This window comes from Vombatus ursinus, unplaced genomic scaffold (genome assembly GCF_900497805.2).
Source record: "Vombatus ursinus unplaced genomic scaffold, bare-nosed wombat genome assembly UNPS02014239.1, whole genome shotgun sequence".
NCBI lineage: Eukaryota > Metazoa > Chordata > Mammalia > Diprotodontia > Vombatidae > Vombatus > Vombatus ursinus.
The window spans coordinates 535518-549000 of record NW_020954017.1 but is presented as its reverse complement, the minus strand read 5'-3'; the positions used below and the strand labels follow the sequence as shown (position 1 = coordinate 549000).

Here is a 13483-nt window from a genome sequence, read left to right as displayed (position 1 = left end):
TTCAGGATGTCAGGAGGCCAGGACAGGCCTACAGCTGTGACATTCCACGGTGTCTGAGCTTAGGCCTCCCATCCATCCCCATCGCCTGAGAGCAGCTGCCCTAAGTGGACGGCAGAACCGGCCACATGAGAGTGCCCTAGGGTGCAGGCCCCCCCCCAACTCCCCCACGGGCAGGGCCTGAGCCTCCTGCTCTCTGACCCCCTCCTCAGCCTCTTAAAGCCCCATCCTATCATGCTGCTTCCTTGACCTGGTCCTCCTGTTTCTCTGCTGACATGGCCCGAGTTGCTGCAGATGAAAATGTGCCCTTTATACATGATGAAGGTTTTCATTAATCCCCTGGGTCAACACAGGAAGGCGTAAGAAGGAATCAGGCTACCCATGCTGGCGACGGAGGCGTTTAATAGAAAAAGTCTGAGCAGAGATGTGTGCTGCAGGGAGGGTCTCCTCCCTGCCCGTCACCCCGTTCCCTCTCTCTGAGGCCCATCTCCAGGCGGAATGCCAAGAAGCGGGCTCCCTGCCCCTGCAAGGGAGCCCGTCTGCCCACCAGGGGGCCACCTGGACGCCTCCTAGCTCCCTGATAAATTTATTGCACTTGAGTGGAGGCTTGCTTGGATCTTGAGCCTCGCGGCTCCCCCTCCATCTCCACAGCCTGCCCCCTTCCTGCCGCCCCCCACGCCCCAACATCTCGGCTTTAATGCTCCTCAGTCACAGCACAGATCGGTACCGTTCACCATCACCGCCCTCCCCGTGCCTCCCTGAGAGAACCCACCTCCTTCCAGCCCCTGGGCCTGCCCGGCCTAGGCTCTGGTCCTTCCTCAGAGAGGGGAGGGGGAAATAAATAGAGGTGCTGAGATGGGGACCTGGGGGACCAGGGAAGGAAGGGGACTCATCTGCTTCCCAAGGGTCCCTTGTAGTGTTTCCTCAGGCACCTGCTGCCCCCAGCCCCGGGGGCCACACTGGCCCAGGACGGGCCCCCATCCCGGAGAGCTGGAATGGAGGGCGGTCTGGATCCGGGGCACAGGGCGGGGCCTCAGATCATTGAAGCCTGACCAGAGAAAGATCTAGGGGGAGAAGAGAAGGGATGAGCCAGTCAGATCTCACTTCCTCGGCCCCCCACCCCATAGACCGCCTCCCTCCCCCTCACCTCAGGTGTCACAGTGTCTCCTGTCCTGACTCTTGACTGGCTTCCAGAAGTAATTCTTCGAGCTCCCTCTCGTTCTTGGAGCAGCTAAGTTCTATGGGTTCAGAAAAGAGCAGAGGGAATATTGTGAGAATGACCCCAAGAGCCGCAGAATGCTGCCCCCTTCCCCCATCCCAGCCCTCGGTACATCCGCTCACTGCCCCTGCTCTCCTGGCAGCATTCCCAGGGCAGGGGCCTGCCCGTGCCTGCCCCCGGGCCCTTTCTCAATATTCGATGTTGCTGAATGACTCGCCCGAGGAGGCACGGGAGGTATGTGTGGCCGTCTGACCCGGCTCCTGTCCTGGCCAACAGCCTCGCTACTTAGAACCAATGTCAAGGCCTCTCTCATCCTGGCCCTGCACACACCCGTCCCTTCCCTCTGTGAGCCTGCGCGTCCTCGCATGACAGGCCTGCGCTCACTCTCAGATCCCATCAGATTTCAGGGCTCCTAAGAGCAGCAGGGAGCCGGGGTGCTGGGGACCACTCTGGCTTAGGTGGTCCAGGTCACCGAGGGAGTAAGTGACGGGGCTGAGATTCTGGCACCAGCACTTGAGGCAGCACGGCACAGGGTTGTGTCCAGACTGCTCAGAAAAGCTGGGTTTGACTCTCAACTCCGTCACCAACTGGGCGAGCTGCCTCGGGCAAATGACTCAAACTGGGCTCTGGCGTCTTCGTCTGTGAGCTAGGAGGAAGGGCCCCGGGGATGCGGGTGAACATACTGCTGGGGTCACCCGCCGGCTCAGGGCCCACGCTCACCATGTTCTAGGCCACAGCCTGAACCCTTGCCCTCTGATCCTCCGTGGCTGGCAGGGGCATCGGGCAGTGCACGAGCAAACTCTGGCTTCAGCCCATTGGGCAGTGGTAGGTCTGGAGGGCCGGGGCCAGGGCTGACCCCTGACCTGTTGGCTGGGGCCTCAGTCTGCAGGGCATGGGCCTCGCCCACCTTTTCTGGGGGGCTTTCTACCCGAGTCACCACAAATACTTTGTGTCCTCTGCCAGGGCTGGACACCGAGATGCGTTTTTCAGTGCCCGGCACCTCTGGCCTGGGCCCACTGGGGCTCTCAGGCAGAGCCTCTGGGGCTGAGGGGGCTGGGCTGCCCGGAGGGGTCCTATCCCTGGAGCTCAGGGAGTTCCCAGAAAGCTGAACCTCAGGACGACATGTCTCCTGGATCTCTCGGCCACCATAGTCCTCCTCATCATCCTCGTCGTCCTCCTCCTCCTCAGTGTCAGAATCCGAGTCCTCGGTTGGCCCCGGGGCCTTAGGCCCGGCCCCACCCAAGTGCCCGTTCTCCTGGGCCTCCTCTGCTGGCTCTCCCAGCACAGCGGCCTCCTCTTGGGCAGGCTCGGTGACCGTGATCTCGGGCATGGAGGCTGAGAGCTGTAGCTGCTGTTCCTTCTCCTCCTCCTCGCGGGCCAGGACAAAGTTGCGCTTACAGCCGTTCTGGATCTCTGCCAGGAGGGCTTTCTGGGTCTCAATGAAGCTCTTTACCTACCAAGGGTGCAGACAGGGTTGCTGCAGGGAGGATCATGCACCCAGGATCCGCTGGCCCCCCGGCCCGAGCCCATGCCTGGAAACCTCTCTGCTGAGGCAAACACCCAGGAGATGGGGGCCCCCCACTTACTGCCTCCTTCTTGGGCTCCCGGTCTAAGTCGAGGCGCAGCAGCGACTGATTGACTTTGAGGGCCAAGGACAGGGCCATCAGCCCTCCAGTCTTGATCTCATTCTCCCGAAGGTCCAGCCGAAGCAGGCGAGGGCTCTCAGCAATGAATTCTGCCACTGCCACGGCTCCTGGGGACGAGGCCAAGCCCACCCAGGGCCACCAGTGAGAAAAGAGGGCCCCCTGAGCCAGGCCAAAGGACATAAGAGACCACGTGTGCCCAAGCTGCCTTCAGAGGTGGCTGTGGCCTAGGGGCCTCCGGGGCCTGGACCCCCCCTAAGCTCTGACTCCTCTTAAGCCTAGGCCTCCGCCTCTAGGCTCAGGTTCCTTTGTCTCCTCCCCGACACACCTGGCTCAGCTCCTCCTCTTTTCTCAGCCCTGGCCCCTGCGCCTTTGCTCTACTCTGACCTCCCCAGCTTCCCTCTGAGGCCCCCCAACCCCAGCCCCGCATGGCCCCTCACCCTCGCATGTCAGTTTGGTCGAGGCCAGCCCCAGGCGCAGGACGCTGCGGTTCCCAATCAGTCCATTTTTGAGGTTCCGGACACCCTCGTTTCCAATAGGGTTGTGGCCCAAATTTAGAGTCTCCAGGCTCTGGGTATGTGGCTGAGGACAAGAGAAATTGGGGAGACACACAAGGGCAAGGGGAGCCCAGGCTAAGCTCGAGGACTGAAGGTGCCGCCAGGCCAGGCCAGGGGTGTGCCAGCAGTCCGAGGACCGGGCTCCCTCCTGCTGGACCTCACCTTCCTTCTCTGAAATGAGGGGCTCGTCAGGCCCTCTCGAAACCTCCCACTCAACATTCCCCGCCAGGAGGCAGCACACTGCCACACTAGAAATCAATGTCTCAGGCACGTGTCAAAGGCTCTCTCAGGCTGTATTACAGTATCCAGTCAAAAGTTCCTGAACTAGGGGCAGACACTCTGGGCCCAGGCCTCTAGACCACCCCTCAGGGCTCCCAACTCTCATTTACTTACTACAAAAGTGGGATCTTGGGAAACAAGGGGGCTGGTGCCCCAGCAAAGGGAGACAGACCAATCAGTCCGAAGTCAAACCCTCCATGGCCTTGCTCGTGCCCTTCTCCAGCCCCCTTCCCACCTTTCCCAGTCCTAAGTTGGATGGAAAGGCCCCCTGGGAGCCAAGAGACTTCCGATTCTGATCAATTCCAGGACCCTGGGCCAATCTCTTTCTTGGCTTCAGATACCTTTTCTATCTGTAAAATCTGAGGCCGTCCCACGTTCTCATGTCCGTCCCCGTGCATGTTAACTCACCAGCGTCATTCCCAGGAAAGCCATGCCTGTGTGTGTCAGCTGATTATTCCACAGAACAAGAGTGGCCAGCCCCTTCCTCTGCTCCTTCAGGCCCTCGCAGATGTAGGCCAGACCTGGGGGAACAAGTTGGAGGCTGCTTGGGGCGGGATTCTTGGGCCCTACTCAGCTTCTCTCCCTCCCTCTCCCCAAGTCTCCTATTTCTAGTCTGAGAGGAGAGGGGAGGGAAAGGGGATACAGATAATTCGAGAAACAAGCCCAGGCTGGGTAGCGAGGGCAGGACAAGGATGAACATGGGGACAGAGAGCTGCCGGCCCATTCTGACGGAGCAGAGGGCGAGGCACTGGGGCCCTCTCGGTGCCCTACTTTACCAGACGGAGAGTCTGCGGGCTGAAAAGAGACACGCCCGTGGTCTCCCATCAAGTCAGGGAATCGAGGTTTCTGGCCTACTAGTGACCTTTCCGCCAAACTGAGGCAGGAAGCTTTCCTTTCAGATGGTTTCTGTACAGGAAGAGATTAGCCCCCCCCCCCCCCCCCCCCCAGTGGAGGCAGCTGCGCCTGCCCACCTGAGTCCAGAACATGGTTGTTCCGGAGGTCCAGGATCTGGATGGAGCAGTTGAATTTGAGAAGGTTCCCGAGCTGGGCTGAGTCCTGGAGTCCGTTCAGTTTGTTGTCAGCCAGGTAGAGCTCCCGAAGGTTCATGTTCATCTTGAGGGCGGTGGCTGCCAGGGCCCAACGGGAGGCTCAGCCCAAATGCCGCCCTCCCTGTGCCCCCTCGGGCCCACACCTTCCCCAGCCCCGGTGGAAGCCACCGAGCCATGCGTTATCATGCTGCTACAATCCCAGGGAAGGACCACATCCTTAGCCTGGGACCACAGACATGGGAGGAGTCAGACTTTAAGAACCCGGAAGTCTGAAAGGGCCAAAAAACTGAGAATCCAAGCGTGGTTTTACCAAGAGGGCCCTGAGGCCTGGGAAGGGAAGGGCAGGGGGCTGCACAAAGCCACCCCGCCTGTCAGGGCAGGAGCAGAAGCTGTTCCCAGGAGATGTGGATGGAGTCTCGCCTCTCCCGCTAATTCCCTGCTTGCGTGAGCTCAAGTGAATCCCTTCCTTCAACACAGGTCACACAAGAGGGCACCTGGCCTGGAAAGTCTATCTGTGTTCCTCCCCAATCCCGGGGACAAGCCTGACAGCCGGGCCACTCACCAAGAAGCACGAGTGGGCGCCCTGACAGGCTGGCGTTCTCCAGGTGCAGCACAGTGAGGCTGCTGCTTATCCGCAGGGCACGAGCCACAAATGGGGCGGAGTGGTCCAGCAGGGGGGTGTTGTGGGCATCCAGGTATTGCAGGCAGTTTGTCTGCAGGGGCCAGAGGGGCATCAGGTCAGAACCCGGAGCTCCTAACCCATGCCTCCTCGGGCCTCCAGTCTCACCTCCATGTTTTCCCTTCCGTGCCTTCTCCGGCTCTCCGTTCACAAGAACACCCCAAGCAAACCCCTGTCGAGCGTTCACGTGGCTGGTCTTCAGAGACCTCTGATGGCTCTACACCCAAACCCAAATGCTCTGCCTGAGGCTGAGGGGGGCACTCAGCATCCTTTTTGCTCCCTGCTCCCCTGACACGCTGGCGTGTGTGTGCACATGGCGGGGGGGCTCTCCGATCCGAGGGGGACTTGCCAACAACACGCTACTCGGGGGGCCGGGGGAAGACAGGCCCAGACTTTCCCTGGCTCCATGAGTGAACACGCCGTGATGCTGGAGGTGAGGGAAGACCCACAGAGACATGATGCTGCCTCCCATGGGAGCAGGCCCACTTCCCAAGCCTCTGGCCCCTAGCCCACCCAATGCTGCAGAGCAGAGGTGGCTGTGCCATTTAGATCTCTTCTTGCAGAAACTAGACAGAGAAGGTGCGCTGAAGGAGATCTCGGAGGGGGCTCAAAGCTGCCCCACGGCCCCCCAAGGCCTGAAGGTGAACACTGACCTTGCGCATCATGTGAGCAGCGGCCTGCCAGCCTCTCGTGCCGATGTGCTTGTTGAAGGAAATGTTGAGATGGGTGGCCGACTCATAGTACTCTATCATGTCAAACAACGCAGAAGCGCCCTGAGGGAAGGAGGCGCCTGCAGGTGACGAGAGGGCCTGGGAGTCCCAAGTTCCTGCCAGGCCTCCCCCTCTGGGCAGCTGTGAGTCAGATGAACCACAAAGTCCCACAGAGATGGGGCTTCATTTGCCAAGCCCCTGCCCACCAGCCAGTGGGGAAGCATGTGCTAGGCCCTGGCAATACCAAGACAAGAGGAGGTGGGGGTGGGCACAGGAGCTCCCAACCTGCCGTCCTCATGCTGGCAGAGGGGCCCCTGGCCCACCCCACAGGCCAGCTCCCCGGCAGCTCCCTTGTGGTCAGGGGCCCCACTCACATCCTCATCCAGGCTTGTCTGCTCCAAGTCCACCACCTTGAACTGCAGCCGCTTGAAGATTTCCTCGAGGGCCTCACAGGCCTTGTAGTCCAGCTTCTCTCCTGGAATCAGAGGCATCAGGAAGTGAGGACCCGACACAAAGGCCTCCCCCACCCCCACCTGGGGCATCCAGGTGGCATTATGCCAGGGAGGCAGGAGTGAGTTCTGAGGCAGGGGTCTGTTTCAAGCTATTATGAGATCTTCTAAAGGTCAGCAGGGATTCTAGTTAGAGATCTGTTCTCTCCCCTAGTTGTGACAGAGACCTGCCCCACCCTCAAGAGAACACTCCTGTGCAACAATTAGCATGCTCACCCTGGACACACCATCCCCCCCAGGTCTTGTCAGCCGATGGCCCCATGGCTCAGGCTTCACCCCCTGCCTTCCTGAGGTGCTCCCAGTCTGCTTTTCAATGCTTCTGGGTCTCTGTGTTTTCCCTGGACCTCTGGCTGTCCTCCCCGGTGCGAACCATTGCTTGGTCTAATCTTGGAGCTCTGGACGCCCAACCCCGGCCTGGTCCCTGATCCCAGCAAACCCGTGCCCTGGGTTCCCTGGCTCACAGGGCTCCAGCCTCCCCTCACCGCTTAGGACAACGGTATCTAGAGTGGGCAGGAACCTCAAAGATCACCAAGTATGACCCTCAGTAACGTGCCCAGTGTCCCAAGGAGCAAGGGGCAGAGGTAGGATTAGAACCCAGGCCTCTCCCGCCCCACTCCAACCCTCTTTTCTGTTCCCCAGCCCCCACACCCACCGCCATACACCCCTGATCCTCTGCCCAGATGCCTGAGGCTAAGGAGAGGGGCCCCACCCCATCTACGCATGCAGCTCTGGACACCAACCTTTCAGATCAAGGCAGTCAATTCGGTGTGCCAAGTCTGTAAACTCCTGCAAGAAATAAAGGCAGGCGGTGAGAATGTCAGTGCCTCATAGCACCCTGGACCAAGGAGATCCATGGTCACAGCTAGATGGTCTCTGAGAGGTCACCTGTCACCCTCATCTAGAGATCTGGGGTAGGAAAAAGACATACAAAGGGAAGAAGCTAAAACATGGACCCTGGAGCCATGAGCCGTGAATTCAAATTCCAGCTCTCTCATTACTATTATTGTGGCCCTGGGCAGGTCCCCAACAATGTCCCTGTGTGACTTTCTGGAACTCCATTTGGTACAGGCTGGATGGCAGAGGAAGGTCCACCCAGGCCTTCAGGCTCTCCTCTCAGCACCACGTCATCACTATTAGAAACAAATAACCCCCGAATCCTGACTCTTCCACAACTGGCTCTGTAGCAGAGACAAGCTGCCCCCACAGGGTTCACTTGAGGAAACTGAGGAAAGAGCGTTGATCCAGTCTGGACTTAGAGACTAGGGCTGGGGGTGTTAAGGTACATCAGGGAATCTATCCCTATGTGGGCCATGTGGTCTTCAGCTGGTCACCTTGTGTGCATTACAGCTCCAGGTCAGCAGAAAAGGAAATGAAATGAGTCAGAGTACTGGGAATCAAACTATTACACAGGGATAGCATTTTTTGGCTTTCTGACTAAAGAAAGTCAGATCTGGGAGTGACTGTAGAGCGTGAAAGAGTGAACGTCAGAGCTAGGAAGGCCCTTAGAACAGGGAAAGTCAATGACGAGAGGGCCCTCAGAACACAGGTTCTGTCTTAGTCTAGAACCTTTCAAATTCCAGCTCCAAGCCAGTGTCAAGAGAGGAGGAGAGAGCTGAAGCAGACCTCCGCCTTGGTCACCCCACTCCCTCCGGCCCTGAGGTACCTGGATCTGCTTGATGAGCTTGGGGATCTGCTTGCAGTTCAGTTTGTGGCAGGCCTGCTGGTAGGCGCCAATGATCTCCTCCACTGTCACATTCTGGGCTGCGGTGAGGAGATGACCAAGTCAGGAGGAGAGTAAAGGGGGACACGCAGGAGAGAAAAGGGCCACGTTAGTCTTCTCCCATAGATGCTCAACCTTTCAAAGCTCATAGAGCCGAGGTGGGTGACCCCGCCAAACTGCAGAACTTGCTTGGGAATGGCACTTGCCTTCCCTGCTCCTACCAACCTCACTGCAGGACTGCCATCCCCAAAGGGTGCCCTCTGCTATCAATGGAGTGGCGCAGAACACCTCCAGCAAACATGGGCTCAACCTGTCTAAGCCCCTCGATTTATAAAGGAAGAAACTAACATCCACGGACTGGGAAAGAGACTTGCTCAAGGTCACGCAGTGGTTAGATTCTTATGAAAACTGCACCAAGACAATGGAACAGCTACAATTTATACAATACTTTAAGGCTTAAAAATCTCTTTACTCTCAAGATCATGAGGTAGGCTGTGGAAATGCAGATGAGGAAACAAAGCTGCCAGGACACTGAGCAACCTGCCCTTAAAACAAGCGCCTGAGCTGAGAAGCAAAGCTCCCCTGCACTCCGAGGCCAGCCCCTCCAGTCAAGGGCACTCGCGCTTCCCCTTCCTAGGGTCTGGGCTTTCCATCAGGCAGGAGGCAAAGGAAACCCCCTTCTGTTTTCCCCCCTGAAGGACACAGTGCTGAGTACAGATCAGACAGCGAGTGTTGGCCAGTTAGCCATCGGCCCAGACAGGGAGGCTGGCCCAAGAGCAGGCTGCCTGGTACGTGCCATGCTGGCACTTCCCTGGGCACAGGGCCAGGACTGGCAGCTGGGTGTCTATCTGCTCAGCTCCAGGGAAGAGAAGTTGAGGAGAGGGAGGAAATAGATTGGGAAAGGACAGCATGGCCAGTCCTTCCGGGAGGCTCGCGGTCTCTAACACTGAAGATTACCAAACATCCAGGGTGCTCAGAACAGAGGTCAGGCCAAGGAGAAGCCCCAGAACAGCAGGCTTTTACATAAGGCATATCTTATTTACATATCTTATTTGATCCTCAATAACTCTGCAAGGTCAGTACAAGAGGAACAAGAGTATCCCCAATATCCAGATGAGGACGCTGAGGCTCTGAGAGCTTGCAGGATAACCTGCGGTAAATGCTGGAAGCCAGATGCCAACCCAGGACTCTCCCAATTCCTAGAAGGGTTATTTGCTCCACACCAGAGGTAGAGCAACAGCGACCAGTCTGCAGGTTCACTGAGAGTTGCCTCGAGCACAGATGTCAGGCCAGAAGCTTTGGGTGCAGGCAGGGCTGAGGCCAGCTTTGCATTGAACCCCCCTGCTTGTACTGTACTGGAGGACCCAGTGGGGCCCTCTCCCCCAGTCTGCCCTGAGGTGATCCCAGCGCAGCAAGGGGAGGGCAAAGAGCGGCCCAAGGGCTCGGCTCTCCTGCCTCAGGAGGTCCCACAGTTCTCACTGGGGGGGGGGCACCCCCAGAAAGGGGAAGGGAAAAAAGCCCCTTGGACTATGGAATATGTGGGTGGCTGGGGTGGGGCAGGTCTAACTCTACCCAAGCCCCAAGGATCCTCCCTACTCACTCTCTCCCAACACAGAGCTGAGCTAAATGCTGGGTTCTGGGGGGCTACCACACTGGCCCTGTATTGCTGGTGCCATCTCTCTGGGAAGCAAAAGCAGCAGCCACAGATTCTGGCCGCTTTGCTCAGGTAAGACCCCTGGTGGCCCCCTTGCTTTTACCCTGGAGGAATCATTCGGTCCTCCCTGGGGGTCACAAAGGATAAACTGTACTCAGGCCTCACACCCCAATACTGGTAAGCTGACCCTCACTGGGGCTCCAAAGTCCACCTGAAACCACCCTTGTGTTAATAACGGCTGGGCCGGGGCATCGAGTTATTGTTGACTCCAAGGGGGCCAGGGCCAGGGAAACCAGGACCTGCTGGGGGCCCACTGAAGCCTGGCCCTCCTGGCCCTATCCCCTCCCCTTCTCTGGCCATGCTCCTTCACAGATCTCCTTAGACCTGGAAGTCTGGGCCCACGGTCCTGCAAGGGGAGAGAGAACCTATGCCTAGGACCACAGATGAGGCCAGAATTCCCCAGGCTCGGAGTTCTGTACAAAGACATGTCCCTGGAAGGATGGAAAGCACACGGGCTTGGGAGGCAGGGACCCTGGGTTCCTGGTTGTGACAATGAAGTGATGGGTGGCCTGGGGCAAGGCCACTGGGCCTTCTTTCTCTCATGCCCAGTGGGAATCTTCGCTCCAGGCCTCCATGCCTCCAGGCCAACATTGGGGGAGACTCCTGATGGCTGCTCACATAGGAGGGCGGGTGGAGATGGTGCTCACTCCTGGGCACCAGCCCCCACCAAGGCACACAAGCAGGGGCCAGATGATGCAGGTAAGGAAACAGGGCAGCAGGAGTGTATATGGACAAAGTCACCAAACCTGAGTGCCAATCCCCGACAACTCTGCCACGGGCTTTGGAAGGCTTTGGTTTTCTCACTGATAAAATGAGGGGGTGGCCTGGATCCAGAGAATTAGGGTTCACATCTCAGCTTGGACGCAAGTTGGCTGTATGACTCTGGCAAAGTCACTTAAACCTCTGCTACCGATGAGGCATGGGATAAGCTACCAGGCTAGGGCTCATGATCTGGGCCCAGGGATGGCAAGAGAGGGAGACCCAGGCACAAGAATCAAATCAAACGGCAGCACTGGGCTAGCCGGCCTGCCTCCCAGTTCACTTCTGACTCTCCATCTGGGGGACCCCACCATCCCTAGTGTGCCTCTGGCACTGTAGGAGGCCTGTCCTAGGGAGCAGGCAGAACTAAATAACCCCGAGGTCTCTCCCAGTTCTAAGACTACGAGCAACCCCAAGGGCCTAGATCTTCAACAGGAAGAGCAGATGACAGTGTGGGGGGTGGGTGGAGTGGAACCACTTGGCTAGATGGGGAGCTGTTGCAGATCTCCGTTTCAGCTCTACTAAGCCCCAGAAAGCCATTTCCTCTTGGTTAGTGCCTTGAGCTCTTTCCTGTCCCTCTGTGGTCTTTCCAGCCTCAGTGGTCCTCACTCCCCTCCCGCACTAGAATCCATAGAATACACTCCACTGGCCTTTTCTCTGTCTCTCATACACACCACTTCCATCTCCAGGCCCTGGGCCTTTGCACTGGCCATGCCACACACCTGGAGTGCTCTCTCTTCCTTCAAGAAGCAACTGGAGGAGCTTCTTCATGAAGCTTTCCTGATCTCCCCTGCCATGTACTAGTGCCCCCCTCCCAAACTGCTGCTAATTTGTGTTTGTATTTCTGCTGTCTACACTGACATATGAATGTATAGTCTTCCAATAGAATGTAAGGTTAATGAATGCTTGTTGATCACCTTGCCAACAGAAACAAAGTCAGACTCAAATTCTACCCAGTGGGGAGCTCATACCCAGCCAGCCTCCCTCCCTCTGGACTCCCAGCATGTCATGGAAAAGCGCCCCTCCCCAGGACACAGCCTAGCCACCCTGTGACATGGGGCGGTGAACGCCCATCTGTCAGCGGGGCTCCAGTTTCCCTCTCCATCACACAAAGGTGTTAGACTGGACAAACTCCAAGAGCTTACCCGGCTCTGGCATGGTCTACAGAGTGCTAGCTTGGCAGTAAGCACAGCTGGATTCGAATGGTCACCCTTCTGTTTCCCACCTGTGGGAGCTTGGCCAGCTCAGTCAGCCTCTCTCGGGGACTGCACTGGACAAATCCTTTCCAAGTCTCAAACTATGTCCTTGTGACCTTCCCTCTCCAGGCTCCCACCCTAAATCAAGACACAAGGGCAGCACCAGAATCTCGGCCTTCGTCTGTTAAGCCAGGGTGCCTCTGGTGGCTTGTACTAAGTGGTCTGGGAGCTCCTTCCTGCTCAGCTCCCAAAGTTCATGGGCAGAGAGACCCCTTGGTCCTGTGATTAGACGCTCAGGTCCCCAGCCCTGCACACTGGCAAAATCTGGTCAAACTGAGGGAGGGAGTCAGGGGAAGGGCTTTTAAGCATTCAGAAAATGTGTAAAACACCTATTAGGAGCAACACCTGTACTCAGGCCTGAGGGAAAGATGTGAGACACAGCCCTTACTCTCAGGGCACTTAGAATCAAGACCTGCATGCTGATTAAGTGTAATGGAAATCTGAATGCCAAGCAGAGAAGGAGCCCAAGGTACTGGGATAAGTAAGGTCCTCCAAGAGAGGCATCCCAGGGGCCGAATGGAAACATGTAGAGACCAGAGGAGGGGAAGAAAGCGGTGTTGGCGCAAGGATGCCTGAATGCTCAGGAATGGTGGGTAGCTCAGCCAAGAAAAGGGACCTGAGAAGACGGAGTGTGGAAGGGTCTGAATGCCAGGCTAAGATCATATTTAATTCTGTAGGAAAGGGGAAAGCTATGAAGAATCCGCAAGGGGAGGAAGGGATAAGATCAAAACCCAGCCTCTGCTGGGTTTGAGAAATGTCTCTCTAGCAGAAGGAAGAAGGGGGGAAAGAGGGGAGAAAGAAAACATGTGTTAAGCACCCACTGTGCGCCAGGCACTGTGGTAAGATGTCACTTCATCCTCCCAAGCAATCCTCTGCTCCAAGCCAAAGGGGCTCAAGTGACCTCAGCCCCACCCCACCCTCTACACCAGGTGATAATAGGCACCCTGGGGCAGGGCTGGCCTCTGGCCATGGGGCTACCACCCCCTATAGGTGACTGTTCTGGAAGGGTTCTGGTTAACAGGAGTCAACTGAATTCAACCAATACTCACCGCTGACAGTGAGTCCAGCCCTGGGCTAAAAATGTGAGGTGGACAGAAAACCCAGACAACATGGAAAGACAGCCAGAAAGAACTTCGGAACGTAGACTGTAAGAGCTCTATGGGGCCTCAGAGACTGTAAAGTTCATCTACCCGAAACCTACATGGGGGAAAATGAGGCCTAGAGAAGGAGCCTGACAAAGGTTCAAAATGAGGCAGGGGTGGGGGGTGTCTGAAAACAGATTCCTGACTCCCAGGTGTACATTCCCACCTGAGAAGTGTAGCCAGGAGAAAGAGCTCCTGCCAGGCTGCTTGGGAACCCTGCTGTGGGCATTACCCACCCCCCACAGGGCTG

General features: G+C 57.4%; 1 protein-coding gene across 1 annotated transcript in view; it reads right to left on the bottom strand.

Annotated features, from left to right (window-relative positions):
- Positions 1–379: 379 nt before the first annotated feature.
- Positions 380–13483, bottom strand: part of PPP1R37 (protein phosphatase 1 regulatory subunit 37) — a 39755-nt gene continuing 26651 nt past the window's right edge. The window contains exons 2-13 of the mRNA XM_027860705.1: positions 8306–8403; positions 7383–7428; positions 6508–6608; positions 6077–6196; positions 5307–5457; positions 4667–4822; positions 4104–4216; positions 3300–3441; positions 2803–2969; positions 1937–2669; positions 1145–1235; positions 380–1061 (exon numbers count right to left, since the gene is read on the bottom strand). Of these exons, the coding sequence (XP_027716506.1) occupies positions 1153–1235; positions 1937–2669; positions 2803–2969; positions 3300–3441; positions 4104–4216; positions 4667–4822; positions 5307–5457; positions 6077–6196; positions 6508–6608; positions 7383–7428; positions 8306–8403 (1910 nt within the window). The 3' untranslated portion in view covers positions 380–1061; positions 1145–1152. The remainder of the gene's footprint in view (positions 1062–1144; positions 1236–1936; positions 2670–2802; positions 2970–3299; positions 3442–4103; positions 4217–4666; positions 4823–5306; positions 5458–6076; positions 6197–6507; positions 6609–7382; positions 7429–8305; positions 8404–13483) is intronic.